Genomic DNA, 18156 nt, shown 5'->3' with positions numbered 1-18156 from the left:
GGTTCCCTGCAGCAAGTGCCAACACAACTGGGCACCATAATAAGAATTGTGTTGTTATAGGCTAAATAAGCAGCTCTGCTGCTTGATCCTGGGGGTTACGAGGTAATTAGCTCCTGAATAACTGAAATCAATGGATGTTTTTGCAGAATCATACCAAATAAGCAGAAGCTTGGCACACAGAAGGGAGAAAAAGTCCCACTGCTACACAGTGATGTTTGTGAATTCCTAGTTTAATTCCACCAACTTCAATAGCTCTACATTAGGAGAAAAAAAAACACAGCCTAGGGTTACTAGTAAACCTTATCAAATTACCCTGTAATTTGAAAGCTAAAATGAAGTACTGCTCTTCCTTCTTCAACACCTTCACTTAAAAGCCCTCCTTGGTTCCAGGACTGCATACACTGCCACCTTTGAACAGTTTATGGAACCCCACTGCCACCAAGCTCCTGGAATTTCCTTGGAAAATATATCACTTGGTGATTTCCTGTCTTTGTAAACTCCAAACCCTCCCGACTTCTCCATCAACCTAAATCTATAATCAAGTAAACACATTAAAGAGTTTTCTTCTAAAGTTTAGTCTTTTACATGTATCCTTTCAAAAAGCCTTCCCAGTTCCCTCTGCGTGACATCTATACCATCCTCTCATCTCTCGATACACCACTAAGTTGCATTTCTACTTGCAGCCATCCTTAAATGGCCTTAGAAACATTGAATCCCATTGCCCCAGAGCAGTAAGTACATTCCACTGTTTCCTCAAAATTTTCAGGTTCAAATATTTGAGTTCCACAAAATAAACCTTGTTTCATGATGGTTCTGCTCCCTCCAGTGCAGGCTGTGGAAACCACGCACGCTACCAAGGATTGAACCTGAGCCCAAAGCAGGACTTAAACTGTATTTTTAAAACATACCCCACAAAAACAAACATTAACTCAAAAACATCTACCAAAATGGCACTGAATGTGGCACTGTAACTTGTACGTAAACAGCAACACAAAGATTAATCAAGCTGAAACGGAACCATTCTTTTCAACAACAGCATATACTCAAATAACAGACATCCAGTCTATCAGAAATGAAAAACAGAGTGAAGCAACAATGTAAATTATATCTGCTAAAAATACAACAAAGTTTCTGTTGAGGGCTTGGTGAAAAAAACGTGCACTAGAAAGCTGTAACTAGCAGCTCGGTTTAAAACCTCCAAGGAAGGCCTGAAATGCACCCAATCTGCAGAGAATCAACAAGGACAACGTTACATTCTTTCATTACAAAGAGTTTATCACAGTTCACAACAAAGACATGCAAGCACTGATGGGAAAAGTAGCTCTAAGCAAAGCACAACTACATAGGAGATGAAACTCTGCCTGTTTGGAGAACAGTTACCTGAGGGAGCCCGTTTCTTCCCCATCCCAGTCTGAACAGTAAAAGTCTCTTAAACAGGAAAGCCAATATGCTTATGAATTCACAGATGGGGTGAGGAAAGAGAGTCTCACTGCCCGCAGTCAAGAGTGCTAATGGACGACAGTAATTACAAGATGGGCTCAGACCCTACTCAGGCAAAAAAAGAGACTGCCTGAAGGAGGGATGCAGCAGTTCTCCATTCAATGAGACACATGGGATGAGGGGCAGAGGGCAAGTCTGTCATTTGAAAATGAAGCCATGATTATCGTCACCTCTGAACTGACCCTACAGCTTTGAAGTGAGGAGACCCAGGGCAGTACCTCTCCAGAGCTGTGCAGTCTCAGCTGCGCTGGCAGGTTTGTTCACGAGGAAGCCAGCGGTCCCCCCCCTCAGCCCCTGCTAACTGGCTGCAGGGTGGCTCCTTTCCCCCAGCAGTGCTGGGGGCTCCAGGCTCTGCGCTTCCTACCCTCCCTGGTGGGTGATTTCTTATTTTGCTATTCGCTAGCATTTGCAGAAGGAATTCAACTCATTCAGAAGTCTTATTTTGAATAAACTGTTAACAAACTGCATACAGAAGAACATCATGAGAAAGAACAAAAAGCAAAAAACTATATATATTCCAAATAAAAATTAGGCTTTGAATACATCTCTCCCTCTAGGCAATTATATGGGTAAATTAGGTACCGAACAAATTAAATAGTTATCATAAGTCCATTCTTGCAATATAATTTTTCCAGAAACAGTAAATTACTTTATCATAATATGTTATCTGCAGAAAAAAATGTGAAAACTAAATAAATTCATGGAAATGCATTTACCTAATAATATTTACCAGATGACACTGTTCCCTCTGCTGCTGGTAGCAAACTCAGTCACAGAGACTAAGGACAGGTTTGCCTTATTAATACAGCTCTCTGCCTGCGTATTTTAAATACCTTGCAGCACAGTACCATCTGTGTGTATTCTACTAATGAGCTGCTACTTAGACTGAGGAAGGCCAGCCAGCCAACACCCATTACTCAGATGGAGACTGCCTAATTTTTAAGCAATTAATGAGCTCCTCTCTCACTCTACATAGCAGCTTCTTCTGGTTAGTTCTCCTGGTGTATTACAGTGTACCCTACTCTAAAGAAAGTTCCTCAAATAATAAAATAAAAAAGAGGAACATAGCACAGCCCAGACCAATTCCTTAGAGCAGAGCCCAAACCCCATAGTGTGGGACACAAGCTTGAGGAATCCCTGCTGGGATCATCCTGAGCAGGGGCTGCACCGCTGCTTCCCAACACAGCTGAGACAGGGAACAGCCTCCTGCAAAGGGGGTAGCTCGGCTCTCTCTCTCGCTCTAGAGTGGTTGGGGCCCCAAGATACCTTTAAAAACACCTCAAAGGATGAACCGGAAGAGCCAGTACCATGCTTATACAAGACCTTTGATGGTTTTATTCCCTCTCACTCCCAGACATTTTGAAAAATCTGACGCTGACCATCACCAAATGCTGCACGGCTCCATGGCTGAGGATCACCAGCTGTGGATGCTGCATGATCAAGAATCACTGAACACTTAGCAAGATGGACTGACTGCTCCCATCTCATCCCTTATCTAACTGATGTGATTTTAAAAGGTGACGACAGCCTTAAAGGGCTATTAGATTATGCAAAAAAAGAATTCCCTCTTCTGCCATTAAAAAATATTTCTTAATAACCTAAACAAAGTTTAAGGAGATCAAAATTACCTTTTACAGCTCCCTGTTGGAAAGCGCTGTAGTAAAGCATAGAATGAGTACTAAATTATCTCAGTAATTACATTGATAATGCACAACTTTCATGTGCGCAATAAAACCATTAAAGGAAGTCTGATTTTTACAAGTATATTACACATCGTGATTTTGAAAGGGCAACCCTATGTGCAGAAACGGATGCACTTGTTTTGCACAAACCTGAAAAACATGCCAACTCCAATCACAGCAGTGGAACTATTATAGAGGAGAGCTTTTACCCAGCAGCCCTCAGCAAGCAAAACACTTGCCTCCCTTGAGGATGCTCATATTTACACACCAATAAGAGACTGAATGTAACATTTCAATTTGGTTTGACATTACCAAGCCATTCTACAACCACATTGTGGAATTTGTATTTAAGTCCTCACGACCAAGGTACCCACAATTTCACTGCCAGGGAAAATAAAAATAAATAAATAAATTTTAAAAAAAAAGGAAATTGTTCCAAAAGACACCAACTAAGTACTATAGCACATCAAGGGTCTTCCTCACTACAAGATTAAGCAAGCTGACGACACGTTCTGCAAGAGACTTCACACTAGAGCATGCTGGACAACCAACTGTTCGCATGGGATCTGTGTCCTTCAGAGAAAGCCATCAATTACAGCTCTTCATGAAGGATGCCAAATGGAAAAGTTCATTCGTAGGCATTTCTAAAACAGGATTTAACAAACATCCTTTCTTCATCAGTTGAGCTTTACACTTTCCCTGTGCAAGGCCCACAACAGTTGCAGCCAGGCATCCCAGGTGGTTGGATTTAGGTTTCATCTTTCATCATGCACTAAGTCAGAGGCATGTTTTGCAGTTGGAACAAAACCATTTGCAATAAACACTGAATGGTAAAGAGCAAATTTAATCATCCAATCCAGATGAAAGAATCATAATGCTGTAAATAATATGATGTAAAGTCACGGTGAATAAGAATTATGTTGACCTACATCAGAAGTCAGCCAAAAAGCTTCAGCTTTCAATCTGCTCCAATAAAGCTGAGACACTCCACTAAGTACAGTTTCCTCTGTAGTCCCTTAATTTGCCTAAAATTACAGATGTCATTTTGAATGGAAATATTACATCCAAAATGTCATTGGTAAAACACACCCTCATTTCTTTGCTAAATTTTGATTGTTTAAAATCACATAATTATTCACACCTCTCTGGCTTTATACAATGGGATAAGATTTTCAAGGTCACCTCAAAAATAAGTAATAGATATAAGGGCTCAAATCTACAATAATTATTTTCTTGGCTTGAGTTTCAAGTTTGTTTTTCTAAGCCACAAGTACCAGAACAAACAATTTTCAGAATTACTTTAAAATTAGTTTATTTTTTCAACAAAACATACTATGCAATAGGAGCCTGCAACTAGACAGGAAGGGGAGGTCCAGAAGGTGGCCTCCCTTCAGCAGGGAGGTCTGCCAGAGAGCAGTGCTCATGGCCACAGACCCACCATCAACGTGGGAGCTGAGGAAGCCTGTGGGATGACCTGGCTCCACTAAAATGCTCTCACTTTCTCAGTTTGCAGATCTCTTCTGCAGGCAACCCGAGAGATTTGACATGGCCAACTGCTTCCCAGCAGGGAATCCTAGAAACAGAAGGGTCCTGACCACTGTGTGTTCAAAGTCTTCCAGCTTCTTCATCTGACATCCAGATCAAGGACCTCAGAAGTCCTAGCATTCAGCTGCAACTCCTGAATGCCCCAGAGATACTGAGCCTGGGAATAACCCTGCCTTTGACTCACGTTCCAGCAGTTTTCCACTGCTTATTAAATGTATCCATCTCAGGGAATTTACTGCTCAAAATGAAACTGTGTCACTGAAAAACAAATTCTGATGAGTCCTATTCTGCAATACGTGATTATATTTCTGCATTTTGCCATTAGCTCAAAGACACCGGAATGACTCTCTTACATTACTCTTCCTCTTTCAGGCCCACCCTCATATATGTTTTGCTGAACATGTAAGTCAGCAAAAGCATGCATGAAGCGGCTCTGCAGATCGATCCAAATAATCTTAGGATCACAGAGTGGATCAGCAAAACAAAAACATAATGCTTAAATCCAAGAACAAACAATTTCTGTTGTCTTGTGAAAAATCTGATCTGCTGCATGAACATCATTCTTCACAAATATTAAGTCACTTCTATTTTCAACACACCAGACAATATACATTAAACTCTCACATAATAAAAAATAAATTTTAAAAAAAGTCCGTGAAACAACTTTGTACTCAAATTTTTACATGTATTTGTATACTGGGATGAAAGGACCAGCATTTCTTTAAACAAACATGAACATCTGGTTAGACTATACACTGAGGTGTCCTTGGATAAAGCTGTTTTAAGCTATTCACATATCTGATGACAGAACTCCAGTTCCTGGTATTGCTAAAAATCTAAAGGCAGCTACTAGGTAAGCACAGATGGAGCCCAGAGTGGCTCAAATGCAGCTGACTGCAGAGGCACTGCAGTTTATCATCAACAAACGTTCTTTAGGTCACTGAAGTAAGTATATACACAGGTTTCTATAAACTTGATTACCCAAGAGATTTGATTGGCACCTCCAAAGCTCATGGTCCCTCAGGTATTCCATATGCCAATTTACAGTCTTAAGTGGTTTTTTTTTTCCTCCTGGGTCCTTCACTGTATGCTGGGAGGACAGCTTATAGCCAATACACACAGACTTCTAACATTCAAAGGCAAGAGCTCAGCCTAAAACTAGCACACAAAACCTGGTACAGCAGAATCTCTCTCCACTTCCTCCTCCATTTCTAGCAGACACATCGTACTATCTTCTACTGAAAAATAACAGAAATTACAAACACTTTTACTTTTCCCCAGCACATGTACCCAAGGACATAAAAGTACATTCTACACACATGCTTACTTAGCCTCAAAACCGCTCTAGGAGATAGTACTGGTTTCATCATCCTTGCCTAAGGCATCAGCAACATAATAGAACAGAGGGAAACATTTTATTTGTGTTATTCCTCCACATCACCTTCAGTGGGCTGGGCAACCTGAACATCACTTCATCTCTGGATAATTTTCTACCATCTGTAAAATGGGAATAACTACGATGCAAACATTAGCGACAAAAGCACTTGTATTACATATCATGGTAGCTGACGTTTACTAAAAACACCAAATAGTCCCATAAGACTTTTAAAAAAAGACCTTGTCAAGGTAACAAAGCACAATTAGAATACTGAAAGTCCAAAAAGTAATCATAGAATCATGTTGCAAGGCCTCTACTACACAGCCCTAACAAACATTTAAACTGTACACATGGTTACTGGATGTTTAAATAGCAGCATGTGAGAGATGCAAGCAAGAATGACATACAAAATATTGTACTTAAAACATTGGAAAGGAATTTGGGAACTTCAGGCTTTCCCTTTTGCCCTGTTTCAGGCTTGTCCACTGAAAACAGGAGCCGAATCCCTCAGGGGCTTGCCTTGATATGTACTGCTTTCCCTGATGCCTCCAGAGGGGCTGGTAGGTTAGGTTAGCGGTCAGGGTCTGATGCAGGTTCCCATTCTTCCCACTTCATTGCAGCAACAGGAATGAGACAGCCAGATACAAAAGGCTCGTGCCAGGTACTGCTATTGCCTCCAGTTTCTTTATAAAAATCCATGATCAATGCTTACAGCTGCCTGGATCAAACGGTCTCCTACTTACTCAACTATTATTTAATTTTCCATCTGGAATAACAGATGCAGAAATCTCAGTAGATACCTTTTTTTTTAAAGGAATACTGATCCCTCAAAGATGCAAACCAAATGCACCTGTCTTAAATTGAAGTGTCAAAATACCCTCCTCAAAATAAAAAAAAAAAAAAAAAAAAAAGACTGGGAGTGAGCTTCCATAGGTCATATGTAGACAACAACAGAGCTAGTTTTGTGAATCTCAAAGGTGGAGGAGGTTTAAAACAAGTCAAGCTAACAGAAATACCCTCAGGCTGCCTCCCTTCCTGTCTCCAACAAGGAACGACATGGGGAGGGCAAGTGAGAAGGAACTGATGGCAGAGGTTGGCAGCTATGGGCAGCCTGCTTACCCTGTCTTGGAAAAGCAAAGTGCTCAGGTCAGAAGCTTAACTTTTATCTAAGTCTCTCTCTTCAGAGGCAGAGCACTGTATGTTTTCATATCAGTATGTATTATAAGTACTAATCATGCTTCTTGTAGGAAAGAATCGATTGGATTTGAAAGGGTTAGAGATTAATAAAGTGATAAAATGTACCCTCTAGAGGTGACACTGCAGCTCCGATCAATTTTGCTTTCAACTCATAGACAGGCAATCATTTCTACTTTAGGAAGTTATAACAGTACCACAACAATCTCACGCAGGTCTGTACACTAACATTTGCACATACACGCACTGCACTAAAAAGAATTCCTTCCTTCTTCTCAGGTCAACAACTTGAAATATTAACTCTGCACCTACTGAAAAGGGAAACCTTCTCCAAACTTAAATGCCAAAATATAACCAAAAACACATCTTAATTCTCCTTTCTGTCACTATTTCCCATAGTGATCGCAACATCTCCTACCTCACAATTTTACTGCTTGCCACTTTCACAGCTACATTCATGGCGAAAACAAGTAAAAAGTTTCTGATACAATGTGTTACAAGGAGTAGCAATTTAAAATTGAAATGCACTTCAAACAATAAGCAAGGTTCTAAAGTAGAAAAAGTTCTTTAAATTCAGTGGACAGATATATGAGAATGTGTATTAACATTCATACCTAGCTCAATCTGAGGAGCCTTGTTTATGTTCCTTCAAATATATACAGCAGTCTGTAAAATCTGCCTTAAACATGTATTCAGGTTACAAAAAACAAAGCACACCAGCACTGGTTTCAGTCAGGAGTTGGCCCAAAGCTAAAGCATTACATCACAGATTCCCTATAGCTCCTTTAGGTCCATATCGCCCCAAGTTACCTCCAAGCCTCTGCATCACCACCAGATGTCCCAAACTGAGCAGACATTCATCTCTAGGACTAGTGAACATGATGAGCTTGAAGACTGTGTTCTGGGTAAGTTTGCAGCTCTATTATTTATATATATTTGAACATTAGGTAAACAGACCTTCCAAAAATATTTTCATGAACAAGATGAAGAACAAAACATGCCAGAACCACTTTCCCTGCATCTTGGGACAGTCAGTTTCAGAGTAAGGACAGGAACCTAGGTCACACACCCTCAAAGTGAGCATACTAGAAATACTAAAATGAAGATCTGTCTTAAAATTTCTATTTAGGATCTTAAAGAAAACAACGCGAAGACACCTTGATACATTAGTTTTTTCATTTTAAAAGGCCCCATTTGGGAGAGGAAAAGTATTATCCAGTTAAAGGCATAGAGCTGGAAGATTTCTCAACCATGACGGTATGTCTGCTAGAGTTCCAGACATTATTAACAAACTCTTACATGTTGCAGCTAGATGTAGAACAGATATCCAAACAGCTGACATGATGCCCATTGCAAAAGTGAAAGATTATAGATTTTTACCTGAGGAAATGACATTTCTTTCATGCTTTGCTTATTTCCCCCTAGCCCTAAAGATCCTACCTTTGTGATTTACTGCAGTTGGAACAATTTAATTGTGGTCATTTATTTTATTCAGATACAGCTGTTTCCCTTTTGGGAAAGAAGTCTAGCTTTAACATTTAAGTATCAGCTCAATATTTTAATTGTTTTAATTATACATGAACTCATTTTAAACAAGTGTAATAGCTAAAAATTTGAGTGTTTAAATAAGTTCAATATTTAAACCCTGTCATGTTGAAGTCACTAAAAAACCCCAAACCTCTAGTAGATTATTTCCTTTCTTGTTCTTCTCTGTGCATCTCCCTTCCTCCCCACAAGCAAACAGAATGTCTAAATGCTGCCAGCTGTCTCCCAGATAGGTCTGTCTAGCTGCAGTGCCGCTTTCTGTCTAGAGGAGAGGAAACCAAGGCTGAGACTCCCATAACGAGGTGCACAGACTACCGGTGCTTCACAGCTTACTCGCTGGTAGCCCCCCGAGACCTGGCTGAGCGCAGGAGCCTGGCTCCTCGCTTCCTGCTGATCCAAACTGAACAGATGGAGAGCAGCCGTGAACCCATGAGCAGACACAACCATATGCAAGAGGGACTGTACATTCCTGCACTGATGACAGCTTAGAACAACAGTGATCTCGACTTTTTTTGTTTGCTGGAGCTGTGAATAATTTAACATCTTCTGGGAAAAGTAAGAGATCGGTGTGCACTGATTAGTGTTGCCAAGCTCCTATTTCCTCTACGTCTGCACATTATTCGCAGGAAGTAAAAGCCAAAAGCCTCTTTTGCATCACTCATATCTCAGAAACTGGGAGGGCTCATGGCCATGCATTTTACATCAGTGCCAGAAGTCAGCTCTTCAGGCAGACGCAATTGCAACCAAAAAGCAAAAGGCATCTGTGGGTGCTCATCCTGCAGCTCCTCTAGGGGCCCATCCCAGCAGAAGCAATGGACTTCTAAGAGTTAGGTTCCCCTAGAACATCCCACTCCAGGCACAAATCCATGAGTCACCTCCGAAGTACAAACACCTCCAATTCCATGTACATTACTGTTTTCATTGCCAAAGTGATCAGGCAACAGTATAGGAAAATTGAGCTTCATAGAAAGGAGCAGAGCAAACTCCTAGGCTAGAGCACTGACAACTAGGAGGAAAGTGAAGGTCTCCTGAAACATCTATAGCAGACCAGAGTAAGTTGTTGCATGACATTTAAAAAGCACGAAATATCAAACCAATATGTTTCAAATTAATGTAATAAAGTACTATGTCCCACCCACTGAAACATCAATGAGAGAATTTAAGACAATTTGGCTATTCCCATACACAGCAAGGCATGATGCCAAGTCTTCTCTCTCCCAAGCCATTTGTGACAAAGTTGGATGCAGGTGGCAGGTGACACCATGGGTGAGGGATCAGAGACGCACTCGCTCCTCTGGTATATGACTGATTTTGGGTGGTCCCAAGACAAAGCAGAGGTAAAAGAAGGCCAGAATCCCAGAGCTTATCCATCTGACATACTACAGAGGAGAAGACACAAGACTGGCTCTGTAGCTTGGAGGACATACCAGTTCCAGGCCTGAGCCAATTCAGCTCTGTTAACCTGCAGAAAGACTACTACCAGCTCTGCCCCCAGCAGCCTCATAGAAACCTTGGGAATGTCTGCCCATGCTCCTCCACACAAGGTTGGCATGCCCTCTGGAGCTCCAGCATGCTGAGACAGGATATTTCAGCTCAGCAAATAAATACAGCAACAATAAATGGCATCAATTATTCACTAATGGAATTACGTCTAGTAAGTCAAACAGAATCTATAATCTGAAAAATCTTTTGCTTAAAAAAATGCAATTATTTTTTTAATTGGTTTTATATTCCCTGCTATGATTTTTCAAAACACTATATACAAAGGACTTGGGAAAAGTAGTCACTTAATCAGATTAAAAGGAAATGACCTACCAGCTGGGAACCTAGCAGCTCCCACATCCTCAGTTTATTTGTATAACCTCCACCTGTAAAATACCCTTTCTAGGGTACTGCTAAGGCTGCAGTACCAGCATCAGCTGTTTGCTCAGTTTTACTTCTTAAAGCTGGCAAAAAGGACGACCTGCAGCTTTCAAAAAGGCTTCTTAATATTAAGAAATGCTCATGAAACTTAAGTCAACATTACATTCACACAGATGCTTAAGGCAAACTGTTCTGTTCCCGCCATAAACAGCAATCATTATTCTGTAGACATGACAGATTTCTTCTGGAGCATCTGGAAGTTGCTGCCTGTAACGAAGAATATGACTAGCATAATTAAATTAGCTCACCCATTTTAATTATTTTGGCACCACATATCAAGTGAGAAGCAGCTAAATAAATTTGTCTTCCTACAAGTTTCTGTGTCATTTTTGCAGCATTGCAAGGTACTCTAAAACCTCTCTGTAGCCCTCACATACATTCCTGCTTGTTTCTCCAAATGAAAATATGGACACCTGAATCTATAACAAAGGGCAAGTAAAGGACATGAGACAAAGCTTTTACTGTTGTTTTTTCTCTCACCTTCCATGAGGATTGTTTCTTTAGCAAACTTCAATTCTATGCTTGCAACTGGAGCACCATTTCATTACCTTCTGTTTGACATCTTAGATCCTCCACTCCTGGCTCCTCTAATGACTCTGTTGTCTGCCATCCAGCCCCTGTGTACCGTCTGCATTTGCTGTCTGGAGTTCTCATCCTCAACTTTCTCCCCTTGGGTTTCCATTCCTTGGCTTCGAAGGAATATTTTCCCACCAGCCTCTGAAGGTGCCTTCCTAGCCAAATCCCTGTTCTCTTTAAGACAACTTCAATTTCACTGATAATGCCCTTCTGGACATTCTGCCCCGCTTTTGACTGCTTCAGTTTTAGTGATGCCTTTGTATTACCAGAAGACAACACCGCACCTTCTCACTGTTCCACCCCAAGTCCTCTTCAACTCAGCTCTTTTTAGATTCTCCCTACCCCTTAAACAAGATATATTCTATTATGTGATATTACACACATGCTAGTCAACTTCATAATTGCTCCTGTACTTAACACTAATCACAATTCTGCCCATTCATGCAATAGTCCTACGTATTGCTTGGAAAAATGCCAGTCTACATAAGTCAGCAAAGACACCGATACCCTGATTTTCCTGGTTTATTGCCCTAGTAGCCCAGATCTGTCTTTATCATCAGTGTCAGCACTTTCTGTGCACTGCTTCACACAGCTCTACATAACTGTCTGCACAATTTCCCTTCCCCTTTTAAGGATGTTCACCAGCTTAGACGTCCCCATACCAATAGCCAGCAACACCCAAGACTACAACATCCATCTGAACACTGCTGCAGAGATCCTGTCCACAGGGTGTCATCTGGGCACCCCATCCACTCCCCTCCAGCTTTCATCTGCAGCTAAAACAGTCTTCCTGCTTTCAGACATCCTGCTGTTTACACTGCAGTGCAGCTACCCACAAATAACCATTAAATTACTTTCCCCTTCCTACTCTCCTTTATCAAGACACCAGTAAAAAAAAAAAAAGAATGACCCTGAACTACAGCACCAGCACACTACAGCTCCTGTCACTCTATCAAGCAACATGGTCTCATAGTTTCTTCTTGCATTTGCCTGGCTGCATCCATCCACTATCTCTGATCTTCTAATTAAACAACAATATAAACAGTTGAAGTTCAGAAGGCTCTGGAGCATCTGTCCCTTCACAACATACAACATTTATGGAAGCCCCAAGCAATCAAATAACAGTCCTTCATACCTAAAGACCCCTTTCAGAAAGGGAGTCAAATTATCAATTTTGCACCAAGTGCTGAAATCACAGAAACAGGAAATGTATTTCACATGCAATGTAGTGGAAAAATGGGGAAAAAAAAAAAATCAATAGCTTGCCCCACACAGCAACCTAAAAATCTGCACATAAAGACAGAACGAATATTGAAGGTGAAAACCAACTACACAACCATGTACTTGCAAAGAAACTACGATTTTACTTTACGTGCATATTTCCCCTTCATCTCAATATATATCTATGTATATCAACTCAATGAAATCAAAAGAAAAAGAACCAGCTATTCACTACTGGGTTACATTTAGCAATAGGCAGTCTACCGTATTAAAGCATTTTTCCCACCAGTACTGAACCTGAATTGATACTGTCAACAGCTGCCAATAACACAAGACATTCTGCAGAGTCAAAGGAAGCAGACTGAAAAAAAACCACTAAAATATAATTAAAGGTAAACTACCAGCTGAGTGATGCTATAACCACAGGCATTTTACTTCTACAGATGCGTACTTCTGATAAAGGAAATGCAAAGGCCTTTCCTTGCAGCCAGGTGGTGTTGCCTGGTGTCAGTGAATCAAGGCTGCTCAATTATACGGATTACAGATCTCACAGGGGTTCCCATCCAGGCCAGTAATGACAGTTTTGAAAAACAGGAACACCATCACCCTTAGCAGAGTTTAGATCAAGCTCCACTGTAGCCAAATCCTGATATCTATGACTGCTCTCACAGGGAAAAAAATGGCTCAGAGCACAATAACCACAACAAAAGGCTGTAGACTAGTTTGATTTAGCAACATCCATTTATAATTTCTAGCCCAGCAGAAAGAATTCAGCCTAGCATCTGGTGGTTCGTGGAGTAACACTTCCTAGCCTGGGATGTGACATCTAATTCTTTATAATAGACGGACCAATAACTTTTCTCCTCCGTCCTCAAGAAATGCAGAAATTAAACTTAAAACTGGCCACACACCAACTAAAGTCAGTAATTTCTGTTTGTACCAGCATTGCTAAAAGTGTTGGCTGAAGACATTGACTGAGGACAGTAAGATCAATGGAAGCCCTCACACTCTTATGTATAACACACAACCAGTGGGAAAAAATAAGTAGTGTAACATGTAAGTTTAAAAGTACAACATTTACCCTGCATCAGTTACCTGCTCACATACACAAGGCTCTAGCACACTAACAACAGTATGCAACACTGCAGCTAACCTGCTTGTCTGCCCAAAGTCCTTCCAAACTCGCAGCTTACTTGAGAAAGGCAAACAGTCTCATGAAATCATTCCCTTTGAGGGGGAAAGCTGCATGGACTAGAAGTCACTGCAGGCTCTAATATAAATGAAATATCAGCCAGATCAACTGTCTGAAGGAGATACTCTAATGCTTCTTTGAAGTGTTCTGTTACTATTAGTGGGTTTCAAAAGCAGATGTAAACATAAACCAACTCCCACTCTCTTCCACTGCCAGACTAATCAGAGATTATCTACCCAGGAAAGCTCTTCCCAGTTAACCCTATATAGGATCACACATATGGCTGGCATAACTTTTTGGAAGATGCCCTTCTAACACACAAAAAAATAATCCAGACTTAGAAGCCACCACAAACCACATCCACAGTTCAGAAAATCCCTTCGAACGAGTAAAAGATTGAATGTTAAAACAATGCCAAAGTCATTATTACCTTTGTGGGTTTTCAATCAGATCAACCTTTTCTTTTTTTTTTTTTTTTTAAATAAAGGAAAACATAAGGACCATTTCAAATAGCTTGAAGTCATATCAACAGAACACTATAGTGAGAAAATTCATCCTGTAACATCTGGTAAGCAAACCGTATTGGTTATGACTTTTTTTTTTTTTTCCAGAAGAGAACAAGAAGTATATATGCAAAACAAAAAGCTGCCATCTAAAATGCTTGATTGCATGAGCACTAGGTCTAGATTCAAAAGTAAAAATATTTTTCTGTGACTTACCAGAATTTCTCTTTGACACGAGCTTCAAATTCATGCCGACTACAGTACAGATCACAAGAACCAAGAGAACAAGAGGCTTCATCTTTCACTTTCTGTGACAGCTGAAATGCAAACATAGTATGAAGTCTGAATCACAACTCTTCACTACAACAAAGCAGCAGCTACAGTTAAACATTTCTCAAAGAACCATTACAAGGCAACGGCTTAATCTAGTGACTTGTAGGTTTATTTTTATGCAGAGGTAGGAAAACATAATGGTTCAAAGTAACTGTCCATGAATAATTTATCTCTGACTATCACACAAAAGGGTTGGGGTTTTTTAAATGACACTTTGAAAATATTATTTTGCTTCAAAAAAAAACCCCACAAACCTTAACTGTTTATTTGAAATAGCATGGGTCTAACTTGGCAGATTTTTGTATGTTGTTTAAGGGGGACACTGATGGTCATGATTAGTTTTGTCTCATACAAACAGGCCACACACTCAAAAAAAATTCACATTGTTCAGGAAAAGATACTCATGCTATTTTTTTTAGCAACCTTATTTTCCCACTGGTGACCTTGTAAAAGTTCCTGCAATGAATTAATTCTATTCCAGAGATTTCTCCTATAAAATGAAGTAAAGACAGGTGAACAAAATTCAGAAATCAAAGAATGTGGGCCTCAGGATTCTTATTAAAAAGATAAAATTAGTCTCTCTGTGAACCTTACTACCTACTTTATATTAAGTACACAGAAAAAAAAAGAAAAAATCCAGTATAAAATTGTATTTTTAATTTTATATAATTACTGGAACTAATTTTGTTTTCATTTACAAGTACGAGGTCATTCAAGAAAACGTTGCCAGAGCAAACTGAGGCCTCTTATCTGTAATTAAAAACAGGTAGAACAAATCTAAACTCAGCAAAGCCTCTCTCTCTCTCTCTCTAAATGCAAGAGAGGGAAATGCTTAATTATAAGCTAGAGCCCTCAAATATATGCTTAGCTTGAAGTCACAGGCCTTTAAGTGGCTTGATATATTTAGACTCCAGGAATTCACCTTTATATCAGATACAGACTTTAGATCAGGACCCTTATTCTCAGATAAAGAGGGCAGTCATCTAAATCAGTATGAGATTATTTGCGCCAAAAGATTCAGCAAACATTTTATAGCAGTTTCTTCTAAACAGAAATATACAAAACTACCTGTGTTAGTAGTCAAAACAAAGGCCAATGAAACAGAATCATTCCTTAGGGGCTGTACCACATCCACCTGCCCAGCCCGCTCAGAGGCACCCTCAACTTTGGGACCTGCCTAGACCCTTGCGGCGCTGAACATTTGCTCAACATGATAAACCAGCAAGAGAGTCCAATGTCCTGCATTTCACTGAAAATTATTCAGTTTAATTTGAGTTTATTATATCAAACATTCTTCCCTTGTAATTATACTACCAGCTTATTGTTGTGTGAAGAAAATGTAAGGAACCATGTATAATCTTTTACATGATAGCAATTATGCTGCTATTCAATTATTTTAAAATTACCACTTAAAACTGAAGATTTCCCCTTCTCACCTTACCGTACTGCAAGCTATAGATAGGCAATGGATTTTTTTTCCCCCCTGAATTCTATGTTCCCGTGGGCACTTTATGCCTATTGATTCCCCACGGTACAAATGCTAAAGGAGTTTTCAAGGAATAATACGCACTGAAGGCTGTCTGACAGTGGTTAATGGCAGAATTAGTATTCATTCTTCCTTAACCTCTCCTTGGAGTACCAAAATCCTGAAACAAGCAAGGCCATCTTGACAAGAGAGCTTAAAAAAAAAGTAATTGAACTAAATCTTTTGACAGATAATTGTAATGATGATGTTATGCTAGAATGATTTTCAAGTGTAGCTTTGCAAATTACTTTCTCCACTTTCCTCCCTTTGGTTACTACAGCTGAGGTATGTAACTCCTAGGTCTTTTTTCACATGGGTCCCCCCATCCCCACCCCAAATGAGCTATGCTGCATTAAATACACTTTAAAAATTCAAAGCAAGTTCTGCCAGCCAACATTCATGCTAGAGATAGGGGAGAATTCTTGGTCCTGTCAGCATTGATAGGAGTTTTGCTTTTTGAGTCACTGGGATCACCAAGGTAGTCAGTCTCCATACCTGCAAAAATCAGGAAAATACAGCAGGAAAAGGGCAAGGAACTACTCCACTATCCAGTCATTCACAGCTTAGCCCAGAGCCTCAGCTTCTCACATCTAACACAACCCCACTGAAGCTGGCATGGAAATACACATCAGAGTTTGAAGTGTCATCTTCACCATCCTAGACATCCAACCAGAAGAAGGTAGGATCAGTCACACCAGTGTGACCAGCAGGTAAGCTGGTTACTGTCCTGAGACAGCAGACAGCTATAGACAACAAGACTGTTCAAATTGCCATGTCACAGATGATTTTTTTTAAACATACAATTTGACAAAGAAAGTAAGGTACATATTTCCCCCAGAAGAATATCAAGCAGCCAGAAGAGGGAAGGTTGTATGTGTCCAGGACAAAGTCTCTAAATTTGCTCAGGAGGAGATTTCTGGGACTGAGCCTGCCAAGACTCCCATCACGGCTCCCAATGGGACCAGTCTCAGAACTCCCTCCTCTGAGCTATTTGCTCACATCACAGGCAGCGGGATGGACTACAGGTTCAAGACTATCCTGTGCTAGACATACTAGGACTTCTGGAAATAAATGAGTGGAAGAGTATCCATGATCTGATGAGTAACATGAATAAAACTGTGCTAGCTTGAAGAGATATGAGATGGGATAAATGAGTTAACATTCAATATCATTTCTCTATAATCGAGGCATTTTCCTCCAAGCAGGGCTCATTTTGTCATTTGACAAACTTTCCCCTCACAGGCACTGAGCAGCTTTTCCCTGAGGAGCTGCTTATTCTGATGCTGCCAAATCCAAGCAGCTGTGAGTAGGGGTTCACAGCTGTAGCAAGAACACAGTACTCTACTGGATACACCTCACAAGTAGGGGACGAAGTTTAGGACCATTCCCAGAAGACTGAAGAAGACGGCTTGCTGAATGAGGATAGAGAAATACCAATTACAGCTATCTTGCCCAAGATCACTGAGAGGAGGGAAGAGAGACACAGAATGAAGTGCTTGGTGAGAAGCCTGAAAGAATTGCTAAACAAGTTAATCCAGCCCTTGCTGCAACCTGCCAGGCTGCATTTGGATCGAGGTAAGTAAAGGGGGGCTGCTACCATCAAAGGGAGAAATGCAGGAGAAGCAAGGTGTGACATCTTTATTCTCAAACATTCCGCTGCTAACAAGGCCACCCCTTCCCTTCTCATACCGTTTGATGCTACAGACCACAGACTTCAGGCAGCTTTCCCAGTCTGCTGTAAGCACCCAGCAACTACAAGGGGACCAGGCTGCGATGCAGCACAAATTCTGTTCTTCTAACAGAAACTCTGACTCCCATATGCTGCCTAATGCCCTTCACCTGTATTGACAAACTTAGTTCTTTCTTCTGAGTCCCCAGAAAACAGGGCTTGGGAAATTGTGTCCTGTTTTCTTTGTGTACTGCTTGCTGTCCCTTCCAGCACCCACTTCAGTTCACATAGCTTCCCAGACTCAAAAGAATTTCAAGTGACGAGGTTAGAAGAAAGCACTTAGAAACATGAAGGAAACTGGAGCATTAAT

General features: G+C 40.5%; 1 protein-coding gene across 1 annotated transcript in view; it reads right to left on the bottom strand.

The window, feature by feature from the left end:
• IL1RAPL2 (interleukin 1 receptor accessory protein like 2) overlaps positions 1 to 14557 on the bottom strand; it is a gene marked incomplete at both ends in the record, with an annotated part of 389919 nt that extends 375362 nt beyond the window's left edge. The window contains one exon of the mRNA XM_082488072.1: positions 14476 to 14557. Within this exon, the coding sequence (XP_082344198.1) occupies positions 14476 to 14557 (82 nt within the window). The remainder of the gene's footprint in view (positions 1 to 14475) is intronic.
• Between the last annotated feature and the right edge of the window lie 3599 nt (positions 14558 to 18156).

Source organism: Vanellus vanellus (assembly GCF_965231255.1).
Source record: "Vanellus vanellus genome assembly, chromosome: 10".
NCBI classification, from domain to species: Eukaryota; Metazoa; Chordata; class Aves; order Charadriiformes; family Charadriidae; genus Vanellus; species Vanellus vanellus.
This window is presented reverse-complemented; position numbering and strand designations above follow the sequence as displayed.